Genomic DNA, 18,286 nt, shown 5'->3' on the forward strand with positions numbered 1-18,286 from the left:
TGGTGTTAGGGAGTGTTCTATTTTCAGTCTTTTACATGTAGCTGTCCAGTTTTCCCAGCACCACTTATTGAAGAGGCTGTCTTTTCTCTATTGTATATTCTTGCCTCCTTTATCAAAAATAAGGTGACCATATGTGCATGGGTTTATCTCTGGATTTTCTATCCTGTTCCATTGATCTATATTTCTGTTTTTGTGCCAGTACCATACCGTCTTGATTACTATAATTTCTTTCTGTGTCTCCAAACTCCCTGTTTATTCATGATCTGTATTTGACACTTCCTATGTGTTTTGTCTATGTCTTGAGCTACCAGCTTACTTTACTTCTATGCTTAACACTTATTATGAGTGTCATTCATCCTGTTTTTCTTTCTTTCTTTTTAGGATTAGAATTGAATATTCTTAAGTAATAAAGCAAGCACCCATTACCTCAGGCTTCTGCTTTCCCATCTTTACAATGAGTAAGAATTTTTGCCCCATCTGTCTCTCAGGAATGCAGCTTCAGGTATTTTCAAGAACCATATGATTGGAAATCATTAAAGTGTGAGTGGGTCAAGAGACGCAAAGGGAGAGATACTCGGGGATTGCTATAAGCTTTTTGATTTGTGGACTGTGGTGGTTTATTGACAAGGGATGAACTTGGCCTTGGAGTCAGATTTGAATAGACTTGGATTTAAACAAAATTGGATTTGAGTTGAATTGAATTAGAATCCCAGCTCTGTCTGCCACTGAATGTGGGCAACTTGCTTAATTAAATGCAGCTTCTGTTTTTTCATCCATAAAAACAGAATTAATAGTGTTTCTGTTTCTGGAACTCTCCCTACACAGCAGTCAAATGCTCTTTGGGACCTGGGATAACATAGTGGAGACAGAGGCTGTAGAATCTGAAGAGATTGGAGTCCAAGATGGTTTCAAAGAAATAAACTTCACACAGATTTCATGTGTGTTTTCTCAAGACTTTTTGCAATTCCATCCCCTCTCATTTCCACCAGGATCGGTAACCAACAATACATACAACCAAAGCAGCAAGAGAACGAGTTGTCTATATTACCCTTGTGAAAAAAATGAATATACAGAAACCTCAATTAAACAGAGTCAGGAGACCAGAATCGGAAGCTCTCACACCCTGTGATGATAGTAGAGCCCAATAATAAGAAGAAGGAGTGCTTTTCTTTCCTGGCAACAAGCCATAGACTCTTTGTTTACTATAGCCCTCCCAACTACCTTTTCTCTGCTGTAGAATTTTGAGTTCTCCTTCCCTTGTTGTGTGGAGTTTTGCTCATGGCTCACTGTGGTTATAGACCCTGAGTTGCAATTCTTTGCTGATCCTGAATAAACCCGCTTTTGCTGGGGAAATAACTGGCAGTCTATTTATTTTGGTCAATGGTTTGGTGGCCAGTATGGGGATCCAGAGAATACCCCTGCTGATTCCAGGGCTGGTGGGTAAACTGGTGCAGTACCCACACTGAGCCCATTGTTGCTCTCTGCTTTTGTTACCAACCCTGGAGTTGGAATGCTACTCTTCCTCCTGAATCTGAGCTTCTGCCCTCTTTGTGTTTGGAAGCTCTCCAGGTTTAATTCGAGATCTATTTTAAGATTATGTGTTTTCTGGTTAAGGTCTTGTTCTGTATGCAAGTACTTGTTTGGCACTTTGGTCTGATTTTGAAATCAGACTGTTTCATTGGAACTGGCTAGCCTTTAACCCATTCCTTCACGAACAGGGGCTGTTTCATTGGAACTGTGCTGGTTCAGCCTTGGGCCCATTCATTTGGAATAGGAGCTGGTCTATGGGAACTGGGCTTAGAAACCTTCAGCCTGGCTCCTCAAGGACCATGTTTTCCCTTAGAACTGGCTGGTATTAAGCCTACAGTTTGTTTGAGGTATTTGAGCTGCTGGAGTTGCACACTATTTCTCTTATTTGAGTTGTTTAAACTGTTTTGAGATGTAAGCTATTTATGCTGTTTGAAAATTATTCTCTTTCTCTAGAGAAAGTCTTCTGAGAAATGGGATCCCAGTTATCTACATATTTTGAGGGTACCCTCCCTACAGGTACTCTAGCTTATTATATATTTAATAACCACGATCCTTCCTCATTCACATTTCTAACGAAATGGACTGACCTAGCCAAAGGCAATTTAGACTATCAATGGCTATTACGGGGAAGTTGTGAAAACCTCAAAATTACTTTTCTTAAACAGAACTGGGGACTTCCCTGGTGGCCCAATGGTTAAGACTTTGCCTTCCAATGCAGGGCATGTGGGTTCAATCCCTGGTCGGGGAGCTAAGATCCCACATGCCTCACAGCCAAAAAACCAAAACATAAAACAGAAGCAATATTGTAACAAGTTCAATAAAGACCTTAAAAATGGTCCACATCAAAAAAAAATCTTAAAAATAAAAACTGAATTGGACTACCATAGCTCTAAAATTTCCCAAACTGAATGGAATGCCTATTTCAGTTGATATTTTGAGAATTCCATATGTTATCAAAACCCAAAATTGCCTCTCTGCACAATAAGATTTTAAGATTAACTGAGGCAAACGAACAATTAAAGAAAGATAAATGGCTTCTAAAGTCTCAGGCTCCATTTCATTGGCTTTTAAATCTCAGGCCACACCTCCAGCGCCATCCTCCTCCTTCCTTTCTATGCTGCCTACATCTCCTCTATACCCTTAGCTCCCATTACTAATTCTCTCAGCCAGCCCTTCGTTTTCTCTGAAACTCTTCCCATTCCATTTTCCTGTGAATTTATCAGAGCCTGTCCTTTTTTAAAAAATATTTTTATTTTTTAAATTGAAATGTTAATTTACAATGTTGTGTTAGTAAGGTAATATTTTTATTAATTAACTGCCAAACATACATCTTTGATACTTTTTTCTTTTAAGTTTCTTGACTGCATACTCTTTTTTTTTTTTTTTGTGGTACACGGGCCTCTCACTGTTGTGGCCTTTCCCGTTGCGGAGCACAGGCTCCGGACGCACAGGCTCAGTAGCCATGGCTCACGGGCCCAGATCCACGGCATGTGGGATCTTCCCGGACCGGGGCATGAACTCGTGTCCCCTGCTTCAGCAGACGGACTCTCAACCACTGCACCACCAGGGAAGCCCCTGTTTTTTTTTTTTTAATTAATTTTTATTGGAATATAACTGCTTTACAATGTTGTGTTAGTTTCTGCTGTGCAGCAAACTGTATCAGTTATACATACACATATATCCAGTCTTTTTTAGATTTCCTTCCCAGTTAGGTCACCATACAGCATTGAGTAGAGTTTCCTGTGCTATACAGTAGGTTCTCATCAGTTATCTATTTTATACATAGTAGTGTATATATGTCAATCCCAATCTCCTAATTCATCCCACCCTCCTTACCCCTTTGGTAACCATAAGTTTGTTCTCTACATCTGTGACTGTTTCTGCTTTGCAAATAAGTTCACCTGTACCATTTTTCTAGATTCCACATATAAGCGATATTATACAATATTTGTTTTTCTTTCTGACTTACTTCACTCTGTATAACAATATATAGGTCCAACCACGTTAGAGCCTGTCCTTTAAAATGAAGCCTTCCAAGGATACAGAGGCTAACCCCTTAATTTCTTATACTCCCAGGACTAAAGCTGAACTCCAATCATAGTCAAAGATTTTCCCAAAGTAACCAAAGATCCTCACAGGTTTGCTGAGGAATTTAATATAGTTATTCAAACTTATCATTCTGGTTTCTCTGACTTATATCAGCTAGTTCATATGCTTGTTGGTGAAGGCCAGGCCAAGCATTGGATGAAAACCACTAATGGAGAATATCCTGAAAGGTCTGTAAGTACAACCAAAAGACCAGCCCACTAACTTATATGATCAGGCTCAGGGAATTACTAAGCAACTTCACTGGGCAATTCCTGGGGATTTTCCAAAGCCTGTGGATTGAAACCAGATTTAGACTTCCTCACAAAAATCTGATGAACCCGTTCATGACCATTACAATGGATGTCAGGTTATTTTAAAAGAAAAGTCTGGTCTTCCTTCAGATATTGATTCCACCTGGATAGCTTTTAACCCTGTGTTTATTGATGTGCTGAACTGGGACCTTTTCCTTCTAGTAAAAAGGATCAGGATGGAATGGAAACTATGTCCATACCAAGTTTAGTTAAGTTGTCAAACCAGCTCTCTCTCATCCTAGATGAACCACCTCAAAGGAAGTCTACCAAAATTCTTAATCTTCAACACCAGCAAATGAAGGCACCACCCCCCAACCCCAAACCCAAAAGCTTCTAGTTTCTGCTATTATTGCAAAGAGCCAGGGTATTGGAAAAGAGATTGTTATAAATTTAAGTGCTTCAGGCACCTTCAGTCTTCTAACCAGACTTTCTAGTGTCCTCCCAGTTCTCACTAATGGGGCTCTGAGAAACTACAGGGGCTCTTTCCAGTCCTTCATCTTAATCAGCCTGGAGAACATTTCTCCAAGTTGAAGGTGAATCTCTTCCAGTCCTAACTAAGAGCGAAGCCACACTCTCAGTGCTCAACCCCACTACTATAAAGCTCCCTGCCATGGAGTCCAAAAAGAGTTCCAATAGTGGAGATCTCTAATAAATCTGAAGAGGTTCCTGTCTCTGAACCTATTCCCTTTGGTTTAGCCCTTTGAGAGATGCACACCCTTTTCTCCTTAGGTCTTCTACCACTTTCCATTTATAAGGTCAAGACTTCTTAGATAAGTACCATGCCAACATTTCTTTCTCTCCAAAGGGGGAAATAATTCTAGAAATTGACAGTAGTCATAAAAGCATCCAACCAGGTAAATTAAATGACCCTTTGATATCTTTTACTTGCTGTCTCTGACGGTACTAGAGCTGATTCTGGAAGCGCTGCTCATTTGTCCCTAGTGCATCAGCTACCAAGGCAAAATCTCCAACTGATTTTGACACTATGCACAGCACATCTCCCATAAAAATTCAAAAAGGTCTCTTCAAACCTCTTTCCAGAATTAATCAATACCCAATAAATAAGGAGCACTTCAAATGCTAACATCCATAATTTATTACAACTCTCAAGGCCTCATTATCTTGCACTATTCCCTGTAATATTGTTATTTTACTGGTGAGAAACTTAAGGACCAAAGATGGAGGTTTTTCAGGGACCTCCACTCAATAAACACCATTGTTATCACTTGAAACCCTGTCATTCCTACCTCCCCGACACTACTGACATCTATTACTACTGGAAGCAAATTCTTTACTATAATTGATTTATGCAGTACATTCTTTCCTATTCCAGTTGATAGGGTTAGCCAATACCTTTTTGCCTTCACCTGGCATGGACAACAATGCACCTGGACAGTAATGCCTCAGGGTTTTACTGAGAGTCCTTATTTCTCACAAATCCTGAAGGCTGACCTATGATATAAACCTCCCTAGGAGTTCTGTGGTATTGCAATATGTGGATGGTTTCTTTCTTTTTTTCTTCTTCTCAAGCTTCCTCACAGGAAGACAGCATCTGCTTGCTAAAGCTTTTAGCCATGAAGAGATATAAGGTTGCCAAAGGAAAATTGCAGCTTGACCAAACCCAGGTTCAACATGTAAGGTGTATGATATCAGAACAAGGGATACACCTAGATCCAGACAGACTTCATGGTGTTTTAGTTTCCCCCAAATCCAAAACTAAGCACCAATCGTGAGATTTTCTTGGGCTGGTTGGTTATTGCTGAAATTGAATCCCAAATTTCTCTCATGGTAAAAACTTTGTATGCTTTACTAAATAATAACAACCCCAACTTATTTTTTAATGGGAAAACCAGACAACATAGCTTTCAAGGTCTTAAAGGAAAGTTTGATGAATGCACCTGCCCTCTGGCATCCCAATTATCAGATTCCCTTTTCCTGTTTGTATATAAAAAGGAAGGGAGGACTTCCCCGGTGACACAGAGGTTAAGAATCTGCCTGACAATGCAAGGGACACAAGTTCGTTCCCTGGTCTGGGAAGATCCCACATGCTGCAGAGCAACTAAGCCTGTGCGCCACAACTACTGAGCCTGCGTGCCACAACTACTGAAACCCACACTCCATAAAGCCCATGCTCCAAAACAAGAGAAGCCACCGCAATGAGAAGCCCACACACCACAACAAAGAGTAGCCCCTGCTCACCACAACTAGAGAAAGCCCGCACACAGCAACGAAAACCCAGTGCAGCCATAAATAAATAAACAAATAAATAAATTTATAAAATAAATAAACAAATAAAGGTCTGAGCCTTTAGAATGGGCTATCCTGTATATTAAAAAAATAAAAGGAAAGGAATGCCCTTGGGGTACTCACCCCAAAACATGGAGACCATCACAGACCCATATGGTATCATAGCTAGCAACTGGACCTCGGGGCGCTGGGATACCCCTTGCCTTGGAGCTATTATAGCCACTGTGCTTTTGGTTAGGACCATGGAGAAAATTGTTGTGGGATTCCCTTTAACCATTTTTGTACCTCATGCATTAGAAGCTCTCCAGAATTGCCACCACACTCAACATTTCTCTTTCAGCCTCCTCACCTCCTATGAAGTCCTTTTGTTAACTGTCCCTCACATAACTCTTTTGCATTGTAATAACCTTAACCCTGCTACTCTTCTCCCCTCTGTCACTGAGGAAGTCCCTCACAACTGCCTGATGCTAATGGATCACATTCTGACTCCTTGTGGTGATCTACAAGAAGCTTCTGTGGATAACACTGAGTTCTCATGGTTCACTGATGGTTCTTATTTAAAGGTGACGGTACTGTGCTAGGGATGCTATTACAGCTCCTTTTTTTTTTTTTTTTTTTTTTTTTTTTTCCATTTTTTTTTATTAGTTTCTGCTTTATAACAAAGTGAATCAGTCATACATATACATCTGTTCCCACATCCCCTCCCTCATGCATCTCCCTCCCTCCCACCCTCCCTATCCCTCCCCTCCAGGCAGTCACAAAGCACCGAGCATTACAGCTCCTTTTGATGTTGTTGAGGCAGCGTCTTTACCTATGGCTGCTTAAGCCCAATAAGCTGAATTACACACAGTTACACAGGCTTGTACCTTAGCCAAGGACAAAACTGCCAATATTTATACTGAGAGTAGTTATGATTTTGGAGTAGCTCATGATTTTGGAATGTTGTGGAAACAACATGGTTTCCTTACTTCCAGCAGAAATAAAATTAAAAATGACTTCTTTGTTCAGGAATTATTAGATGCAATATTTTACTGACTGCTTTAGCCTTTATCAAGACTCTGGGGAGTTTTAAACTTGACTCTCTGGAAGCTAAGGGAAACAACTTGCTAGTATTTCCACAAGGAATGCTGTCCTTAAAGGGACCAACAGCAGGCAAACCTCTGTCATGGTACAAAGGGATATCTCCCCAAATGAGAACTTAGAAAAACTGGCTAGAGAAGCCCAACAATTGGCCTGAGAAAGGGAAAAACAAGATTGGAAATTCAATTGTTGGTTTGATAAAAAGAGAAAACTCAGATTTGGACCAAATAACCCAGTCCTAACTGGAGACTCTAAAATTCCCACTCCTCACCACTGTACCTGCATTAAACAATTGGTCTACTGACAAAATGATAGCATTCACAAGTCAATATTGCTGAGGGAATATTAAAAAGGCTGCAAAATTGCCTACCTCACTTGTCCCACTTGTCCAACAATACAGCCTGGGGAAGCCTGTTCCTACTGCTCCTGGACATTTAAAACTGCTTAATGAACCATTCACAGTCTGGCAAAGGGATTTCATACAACTTCCTCCATCTCATGGATATAAATATGTTTTAGTCATCATCTGTACGTTTTCACACTGGACTGAGAAGCCTTCCCTCACAGAATGGCTACTGCCTCTTCTGTTGCTAAAGTCCGTTTGGAAAAGATTATCCTTACATGGGAGGTCCTCTCAAACTTCAGAGTAATTGAGGAAACCATTTTACTAGTCAGGTACATCAATAAGTTTGCATTGTTTGGCTGGTTATAAACATTTTCACTGTGCTTACCACCCTCAATCCTCTGGTTTAGTTTTATGCACTAATGGTGTTGTTAAGACACAATTGGCATTTCCTTTAAGATCAGGAGCAAAACAAGGATGTCCACTCTCTCTACTTTTTTTTTTTTTTTTTTTTTTTTTTTTGCGGTATGCGGGCCTCCCACTGCTGCGGCCTCCCCCGCTGCGGAGCACAGGCTCCGGACGCGCAGGCTCCGGACGCGCAGGCTCAGCGGCCATGGCTCACGGGCCCAGCCGCTCCGCGGCACATGGGATCCTCCCAGACCGGGGCACGAACCCGCATCCCCTGCATCGGCAGGCGGACTCTCAACCACTTGCACCACCAGGGAGGCCCCACTCTCTCTACTTTTATTCAACATAGTTTTGGAAGTCCTAGCCATGGCAATCAGAGAAGAAAAAGAAATAAAAGGAATTCAAATTGGAAAAGAAGTAAAACTGTCACTGTTTGCATATGACATGATACTATACATAGATAATCCTAAAGATGCTACCAGAAAGATACTAGAGCTCATCAATGAATTTTGTAAAGTTACAGGATACAAAATTAATACACAGAAATCTCTTGCATTCCTATACACTAACAACAAAAGATCAGAAAGATAAATTAAGGAAACAATTCCATTTATCATTACATCAAAAAGAATAGGGCTTCCCTGGTGGCGCAGTGGTTGAGAGTCCGCCTGCCGATGCAGGGGACACGGGTTCGTGCCCCGATCCCGGAAGATCCCACATGCCGCGGAGAGGCTGGGCCCGCGAGCCATGGCCGCGGAGCCTGTGTGTCCAGAGCCTGTGCTCCGCAACGGGAGAGGCCACAGCAGTGAGAGGCCCGCGTACAGCAAAAAAAAAAAAAAAAAAAAAAAAAAAAAAAAGAATAAAATACCTAGTAATAAACCTACATAAGGAGGCAAAAGATCTGTACTTAGAAAACTATAAGATACTGATGAAAGAAATCAAAGATGACACAAACAGATGGGAGAGATATACCATGTTCTCGGATTGGAAGAAAAAATATTGCGAAAATGACTATACTACCCAAAGAAATCTACAAATTAAGTGCACTCTCTATCAAATTACCAATAGCATTTTTCACAGGACTAGAACCAAGAAATCTTAAAATCTGTATGGAGACACAAAAGACCCTGAAGAGCCAAAGCAATCTTGAGAAAGAAAAATAGAGCTGGAGGAATCAAGCTCCCTGACTTCAGACTATACTACAAAGCTACAGTCATCAAAACAGTATGGTACTGGCACAAAAACAGAAATATAAATCAATGGAACAGGATAGAAAATCCAGAGATAAACCCACATATTTACGGTCACCTGATCTATGACAAAGGAGGCAACAATATACAATGGAGAAAAGACAGTCTCTTCAATAAGTGGTGCTGGGAAAACTGGACAGCTACATGTAAAAGAATGAAATCGGAACATTCTCTAACACCATACACAAGAATAAAATCAAAATGGATTAAAGACCTAAATGTAAGACTGGATACTATAAAACCCTTAGAGGAAAACATAAGCAGAACACTCTCTGACATAAATCGCAACAAGATCTTTTTTGATCCACTTCCAAGTGTAATGAAAATAAAAACAAAAATAAACAAATGAGACCTAATTAAACTTAAAAGCTTTTTTACAGCAAAGGAAACCATAAACAAAATGAAAAGACAACTTACAGAATAGGAGAAAATATTTGTAAAGAAAACAACTGACAAGGGATTAATCTCCAAAATATACAAACAGCTCATGCAGCTCAATATAAAAAAACACAATCAACCCAATTAAAAAATGGGCAGAAGATCTAAATAGACATTTCTCCAAAGAAGACATACAGATAGCTAAGAGGCACATGAAAAGATGCTCAACAGAACTAATTATTAGAGAAATGCAAACCAAAACTACAATGAGGTATCACCTCACACCAGTTAGAATGGCCATCATCAAAAAATTTACAAACAATAAATGCTGGAGAGTGTGGAGAAAAGGGAACCCTCCTACACTGTTGGTGGGAATGTAAACTGGCACAGCCACTGTAGAGAACAGTATGGAGGTTCCTTAAAAACTAAAAATAGAGCTACCATATGATCCAGCAATCTCATTCTTGGGCATATATCCAGAGGAAATGATAATTCGAAAGGATACTTGTACCCCAGTGTTCACTGCAGCACTGTTTACAATAGCCAGGACATGGAAGCAACCTAACTGTCCACCAATGGAGGAATAGATAAAGAAGATGTGGTACATATGTGCAATGGAATATTAATCAGCCATAAAAAAAGAATGAAATAATGCCATTTGCAGCAACGTGGATGGACCTAGAGGTTGTCATACTAAGTGAAATAAGTCAGACAGAGAAAGACAAATATCATATGATATCACTTATATGTGGAATCTAAGAAAAATGGTACAAATGAACCTATTTACAAAACAGAAATAGAGTCACAGATGTAGAAAAGAAACTTATGGTTACCAAGGGGGAAAAGGTGCGGGGATAAATTGGGAGATTGGGATTGACATATACACACTACTCTATATAAAATAGATAACTAATAAGAACCTAGTGTATAATACAGGGAACTCTACCTATATGGGAATAGAATCTAAAAAAAGTGTATGTATGTATATGTATGATTCACTTTGATGTACAACAGAAAATAACACAACATTGTAAATCAACTATACTCCAATAAAAATTAATTAAAAAAAGACACAATTAGCAAAACTTGTAGAGGCCTTCCAAATACCTCGGCCAAAATACTGTTGGTCTTTCTAAATCTTAGATCTAACCCTTTTGGAACTCATAAACTCTCACCCTTTAAGATAGTCACAGGATGGCCAATGCATTTAGTTCTTGCCTCTTTGGACCCTAAACTAATAAAAGAAGAGATACTCCAATATTGTAAAGGCTTGACTGTTTCTATTAAAAATAACCATATTTTGGTGGAATGATCTATTCACAGTGTGCTCTTGAGAGACTAAGGCCTTTAGCATCACATCCTGAAACCTGTAGATTTTGTCTATTAGGAAAGACACCCCCAGAAATACTCTCTTCCATCTCACTGGAAATGCTCCTATCAGGTACTGCTAACTGATCCTTGTGCTCCCAAAATATAGGGAATAGACTCCTGGATTCATGTGACCCACTTAAAGAAAGTGCCGAACACTGGACCTGCACATCATCTTGTGACTTGAAAGTAGAGATTTCCCAGGATTAACCAGCTAACATCTGATAAGAGAGATTTCCCAAGATATTCAAACAGGCTTGTTGAAATTTTGTTGCCAAATCTTTAATGATGACATAACACTTCAGATGATCTCCAGTGTCTATGATCTTGGTAACATATGGACTGTAGATAAAGTGTCCAAGAGTCTCCCTCCTACTTCTCCTATTACTCAAATATGACCTCAATAGATTTTTCTGTCTGTGCAGTTTCCCTTCTATGTGAGATGTTACATCCAGGAATGGTCCTTCCTGGCATTCAGGGACAAAAATTTACTGAAACCATAAAACCTGACTCTTGACCAGTGATGCTTTCAGAGGAGGATCTTGATCAACAGGGGGAAATGTAAAAAAAGGAATAAACAGAAACCTCAATTAATTAGAGTCAGGAGAGCAGAGGGGGAGATGTCATGCCCTGCGAGGATAGAAGAACCCAACAGGAAGTAAGAAGACTTCTTTCCTGACAACAACTCAGCCATTGAAAAGCCATGGACTCTTTGTTTACTATAGCCCTTCCAACTTTCCTTTCCCCTTTATAAAAGAGTTCTTCCCTTGTTATGTGGAGACTTGAATGTGGCTCACCATGGTTGCAGACCCCAAGGTGCAATTCATTGCTGATCCTGAAAAAGACCATTTTTGCTGGAAAAATAAGTGGCAGTGTATTTATTTTAGGTCATCACCTTTGTCCATGGCCATAATTTATTCACCTATCAATGATTATTTATTGAGCACCTACAGTAGGTGCTAGACACTACGGATGCCAAAGTGAGTAAAATAGACATAGGTTCTTGTTGGAATTGTAATTTCCTTGGGGAGACAGAAAGTAAGCAGAAAAGCAATTAAATATAATTCAAAATTCTAAAGTGATTGGAAGGGAAGGAGTAGGAAGCCATGACTGAGAATAATAAACAGGAATTGATATAGATGTCTTTGGGATCTAGAATCTAATGGCCCAGTAATGGCTTGGGTATGAAGACTTCAGGAACAGGAAGAGTCATAGAGAACTCTAGGGATTCTGAATGAAGCTACGGCAATGTAATTTCCTAAGATAGGAAAGAAATGGGACAGAAAAGGACATGTCAATAGGGAAGTTGGATATTTGAGTCCGAAGCTCTGGAGAGAGTTCAGATCTGATGATATAAATGTCTGTGGGTGGTACTTACAGCCAAAGGGGTGGAGAGTGTTGAGGAAGAGAAGGAAGGGAGTTCTAAGACTGACCCCAAAGCCCAATGTTTGAAAGGATGATTGAGGAGGAAGAAGAGGAGGAGGAAGAGGAAGGAAGGGAGGAGCCTATTTTTTGACACTCCATGGTTTACAAGACCAGCAAATAGGTCTTGGCTATAATCCTCTGACTCAGGCCAGAGATAAATGTCAGTGCTGTGTAGGTTATATTCATCATATGAAAATAACATGAGTTCTTCTCAGGAAAGTCATAAAGTGCAAAATGTGGGCAAAAATAATTGAAAACAAATGGTTTAGGACAAATAGAAAATTCAGACTCCTTTACCTTTGGCTGAAGAAATGTACCTGCATAGGTGAGGGAAGGAGGAAATGGATTATTTCCTCCCTTCAATTATTCCATCTTAAAGCTGGGTGATGAGCACAAGGCATTCCAATTCTAGCTCACTGATGAGTCCTCCTCATGTTTCTCAAGAAGTTATGCTCATGATATATGATGCTGTGAGGATAGGGTAAATCACGAAAGTGCCTGGTACAGTGACTGGTTCATTGATGGTCAGTGGGGGTTTGAGTTTTCCCTCTTGCAGTGCAGAATAAAAACTGTTTTGGTGGTTGAGAGTATTAGGAGATTATTATGTTGATCATTGGTTTTTGATTCCTCCCCAGATACTGGAAAGTCCCTGAACACACGTTCCCAGCCATGTTTAATGATTGTCTGAATGTTTCCATCACCTTTCTGAAGACTCTGAAGTCCTATAGGGTGGATCCAACCCAGGTGGTCATTGGTGGAAACAGCATTGGAGGAGGCCTGGGGGCCACGGCTACAAGCCCATCTAGAAAGCAGAGAGATCCTCAACTTAGAACATTTGCCTCTTGTTGGTGATGATGACATCATCCATCAGCTGCCTGAGACCTGTCTTGTAAGCTGTGAGCATGATGTCCTTTGAGATGATGTCTTGCTTTATAAAAAGAGACTGGAGGAGCAAGGGGTACCAGTGGCCTGGCACCATACTGAAGTAGGCTTTCACAGAGCCATCAGCATTAAGTGGGTTTCCTTCCCTTGTGCTGAGAATATTATGAATATTGCTACCAGTTTCATAAAGAATCTATGAATGTTTCTGCCCTTCTCCAAAGCCAAGAATAGCAGCTCTCCATCTATGATGGCAGGTACTTTTCACCTGCTTTGGTTGGAAGATGGACAGACAGTTGCTGGTGGTGCATGATGAAGCCAGTGGGTCCCACCTCCTCTAAGCCTCTGGTTGACAATCTTAAAGGTAAAGGAGAGATTGTCACCATCACCTTGGGTTATGTCACCGCTTCTCAAATGGTGGTCCCTTGACCAGTGACACCAGCATTTCCTGTGAGCTTGTAAGAAATGCAAAATCTCAGCCCCCTGGCAGATGTACTGAATCAGAATCTGTAAGAATCTCTGTTTAAAACAGATCCCCAGGTTATTCAAGTGCTCATGAAGTTAGAGCAGCCTTACCCTAGGAGAAAGCGAATGGCTACATCCCTAGGAGTAGAATAGCTGAATCAGAGAGTATGAATGTATTCAGATCACTAGCAGATACTTCCAAAAAGTTTTCTAAAGTAGTTGTGCCAATTTACCAGCAGTGTATGAAAGTTTGGGATGCTCAACATTGTTTCCAAGACTTGGTTTTGTACATTTTTTTCCTTCTGATAGGTGTGTAAGCAGCATCACATTGTGTTTTAACTTTGCATTCCGTGATGGCTAGTGAAATAGCACCTAGTCATATGTTTATTGGCTATTTGGATATTCTCTTTTGTGAGGGGCTTATCATATGTTTTGCTCATTTTTTTCTGTTAGATTTTTCATCTTTTTTCTTCATTGGTTCTCTTTACAGGCATACCTTGTTTTATTGTGCTTCAGTTTACTGCACTTTGCAGACATTGCATTTTTTACAGACTGAAGGTTTGTGGCAACTCCGCATCAAGCAATTTTATTAGTGCCATTTTTTTCCAACACTACTTGCTCACTTTGTGTCTCTGTGTCACATTTTGGTAATTCTCACGATATTTCAAACCATCCACCAGAAAAAAAGATTATGACTTGCAGTAGGCTCAGATGATGGTTAGTGGGTTTTTTTTTAAGCAATAAAGTATTTTAAAAATTAAGGTATGTACTTTTTTTTAGACATAATGCTATTGTACACTTAATAGACTACAGTATAGTGTGAACATAACTTTTTTTTTAACATAACTTTTATATTCACTGGGAGACTAAAAATTTGTGACTCGCTTTATTGCAAAATTCACTTTATTGCAGTCGTCTGGAACCGAACCCAAAATATCTCCAAGGTATGCCTGTAAAGAGTCCCAATAATGCAAAAAAACTTGTGAAAATTAATAAAGGGAACCTCATTTAAATGGAGGCAGGATGCCCCAAAGGGGGAGCTCTCATGTATTTATCACTCATTACAGCTTCAGACTCCAGCAGGAAGAAAAGATTTCCTTCCGATCCATCAACAACTATCTGCACATTTCATGTAGCCAATGAAGAACCACCACAACCCTCCCCAATTTCCTCCTTTCCTCTTTAAAAGTTAAGCCTCTTTCCGCTGTTCTTTGACTTGCCTATAGTTTGCCACAGTTTGCGTCTTCCAAGTTGCAATTCTCTCCTATTCCTGAATAAACTCATTTTGCTGGTAAAATAACTGGCTCTTTTGTTTTTTTAGAGGTTAACATTCTGAATGTGATTCAGTTGTTGAAAATATGTGTTGCAAATATATCTTCCACTCTATGGGTTGCTATTTTCCTCTCTTAAGGGTGTCTTTTGATGAACAGAAGTCCTCAATCTTAATATAGTTCGATTTATCATTTCTCCCTCATTTCTCATTAGAGCTTTCAGTGTCCTCTAGGAAATCTTTGCCTACTCCAAGGTGATCAAGATGCTCTCCACATTTTCACCTAAAAGTATCACTGTTTTGTCTGTTACATTTTTGATCTGCAATCCATCTGAAATTTATTTTTTGTGTATAGTATATTATTAAGAAGCTCATGCTTTATTTACAGCACTATAGTGCCAACTTTGTTATAAACCAGGTGGCCATCTGTATATGGATAAATTTCTGGACTCCCTATTCTGTTACACTGGTCTATCCTATCCACATGTGCCTATCCACATGTGTGTCTATCCATGTCCTTTTAATTACAGTAGCTTTCTAATAATCTTGATATCTCAAAGTGTAAGTCTTCTGCTTTGCATTTCCATGTACATTTTAAAACCAACTTGTCAATTTCTGCAAAAAAAATACAGCTGGGACTTTGATTGGGAATGAATAGAATCAAAAGATCAATTTGGAGAAAACTGACATTTTTCATGATTGAATCTTCTAATCCATGAAAATGGTATCCTCCACATAGTGTTTTTATTTTTATTTATTTATTATTTTTAAAATTTATACAGCAGGTTCTTATTAGTTATCAATTTTATACATATTAGTGTATATATGTCAATCCCAATCCCCCAGTTCATCCCACCACCACCACCCCTCCCCCACTCCTGCTTCCGCCCTTGGTGTCCATATGCTTGTTCTCTACATCTGTGTCTCTATTTCTGCCTTGCAAACTGGTTCATCTGTACCATTTTTCTAGATTCCACATATATACGTTAATATACAATATTTGTTTTTCTCGTTCTGAGTTACTTCACTCTGCATGGCAGTCTCTAGGTCCATCCACGTCTCTACAAATGACTCAGTTTAGTTCTTTTTTATGGCTGAGTAATATTCCATTGTATATATGTACCACATCTTCTTTATCCATTCATCTGTTGATGGGCATTTAGGTTGCCTCCATGGCCTGGCTATTGTAAATAGTGCTGCAATGAATATTGGGGTACCTCTGTCTTTTTGAATTATGGTTTTCTCTGGGTATATGCCCAGTAGTGGGATTGCAGAGTCATATGGTAATTCTGTTTTTAGTTTTTTAAGGAACCTCCATACTGTTCTCTATAGTGGTTGTATCAATTTACATTCCCACCAACAGTGCAAGAGGGTTCCCTTTTCTCCACACTCTATCCAGCATTTGTTGTTTGTAGATTTTTTGATGATGGCCATTCTGACTGTTGTGAGGTGATCCCTCATTGTAATTTTGATTTACATTTCTCTAATGATTAGTGATGCTGAGCATTCTTTCATGTGTTTGTTGTCAATCTGTATATCTTCTTTGGAGAAATATCTTTTTAGGGTTTTTGCCCATTTTTGGATTGGGTTGTTTGTTTTTTTGATATTGAGCTGGCTGAGCTGCTTGGATATTTTGGAGATTAATCCTTTGTCTGTTGCTTCATTTGAAAATATTTTCTCCCATTCTGAGGGTTGTCTTTTCATCTTGTTTATAGTTTCCTTTGTTGTGCAAAAGGTTTAAGTTTCATTAGGTCCCATTTGTTTATTTTTGTTTTTATTTCCATTATTCTAGGAGGTGGGTCAAATAGATCTTGCTGTGATTTATGTCAAAGAGTGTTCTTCCTATGTTTTCCTCTAAGAGTTTTATAGTGTTAGGTCTTACATTTAGGTCTTTAATCCATTTTGAGTTTATTTTTGTGTATGGTGCTAGGGAGTGTTCTAATTTCATTCTTTTACATGTAGCTGTCGAGTTTTCACAGCACCACTTATTGAAGAGGCTGTCTTTTCCCAATTGTATATTCTTGCCTCCTTTGTCATAGATGAGGTGACCATAAATATGTGGGTTTATCTCTGGATTTCAATCCTGTTCCATTGATCTATATTTCTGATTTTGTGTCAGTATCATACTGTTTTGATGACTGTAGCTTTGTAGTATAGTCTGAAGTCAGGGAGCCTGATTCCTCCAGCTCCATTTTTTCCCCTCAAGATTATTTTGGCTATTCGAGTCTTTTGTGCTTCCATACAGATTTTAAGATTTTTTTGTTCTAGTTCTGTAAAAAATGTCATTGGTAAGTTGATAGGGATTGCATTGAATTTGTAGATTTCTTTGGGTAGTATAGTCATTTTCATAATATTGGTTCTTCAACATGGTATTTCTCTCCCACCTGCTTGTGTCATCTTTGATTTCTTTCATCCGTGTCTGATAGTTTTCTGGGTACGAGTTTTTACCTCCTTAGTTATGTTTATTCCTAGGTATTGTATTCTTTTTGTTTCAGTGGTGAATGGGATTGTTTCCTTAATTTCTCCTTCTGGTCTTTTGTTTTTTAGTGTATAGGAATGCCAGAGATTCTGTGCATTAATTTTATATCCTACAAGTTTACCAACTTCATTGATTAACTCCAGTAGTTTTCTGGTGGCATGTTTAGGATTATCTGTGTATAGTGTCATGTCATCTGCAAACAGTGATAGTTTTACTTCTTCTTTTCCAGTTTTTTTTCCTTTTATTTCTTTTACTTCTCTGATGGCCATGGCTAGGACTTCCAAAACTATGTTGAATAAGAGTGGCAAGAGTATACATCCTTGTCTTGTTCCTGATCTTAGAGGAAATGTTGTCAATTTTTCACCATTGAGAATGATGTTTGCTGTGGGTTTGTCATATATGGCCTTTATTATGTTGAGGTAGGTTTCCTCTGTGCCCACATTCTGGAAAGTTTTTATCATAAATGAGTGTTGAATTTTGTCACAAGCTTTTTCTGCATCTATTGAGATGATCATATGGTTTTTATTCTTCAATTTGTTAATATGGTGTATCATATTGATTGATTGGCGTATATTGAAGAATCCTTGCATCCCTGGGATAAATCCCACTTGGTCATAGTGTATGATCCTTTTAATGTGTTGTTGGATTCTGTTTGCTGGTGTTTCATTGAGGATTTTTGCATCTCTATTCATCAGTGATATTGGTCTGTAATTTTCTTTTTTTGTAGTATCTCTGTCTGGTTTGGTATCAGGGTGATGGTGGCCT

At 39.2% G+C, this 18,286-nt stretch overlaps 1 protein-coding gene across 1 annotated transcript in view; it reads left to right on the forward strand.

Annotated features, from left to right (window-relative positions):
- Window positions 1–13,959, forward strand: part of LOC132502380 (arylacetamide deacetylase-like 4) — a 28,690-nt gene extending 14,731 nt beyond the window's left edge. The window contains 1 exon segment of the mRNA XM_060118251.1: window positions 13,173–13,959. Within this exon segment, the coding sequence (XP_059974234.1) occupies window positions 13,173–13,509 (337 nt within the window). The 3' untranslated portion in view covers window positions 13,510–13,959.
- The last annotated feature ends 4,327 nt before the right edge of the window (window positions 13,960–18,286 follow it).

This window comes from Mesoplodon densirostris, chromosome 2 (assembly GCF_025265405.1).
Source record: "Mesoplodon densirostris isolate mMesDen1 chromosome 2, mMesDen1 primary haplotype, whole genome shotgun sequence".
Lineage (NCBI taxonomy): Eukaryota > Metazoa > Chordata > Mammalia > Artiodactyla > Ziphiidae > Mesoplodon > Mesoplodon densirostris.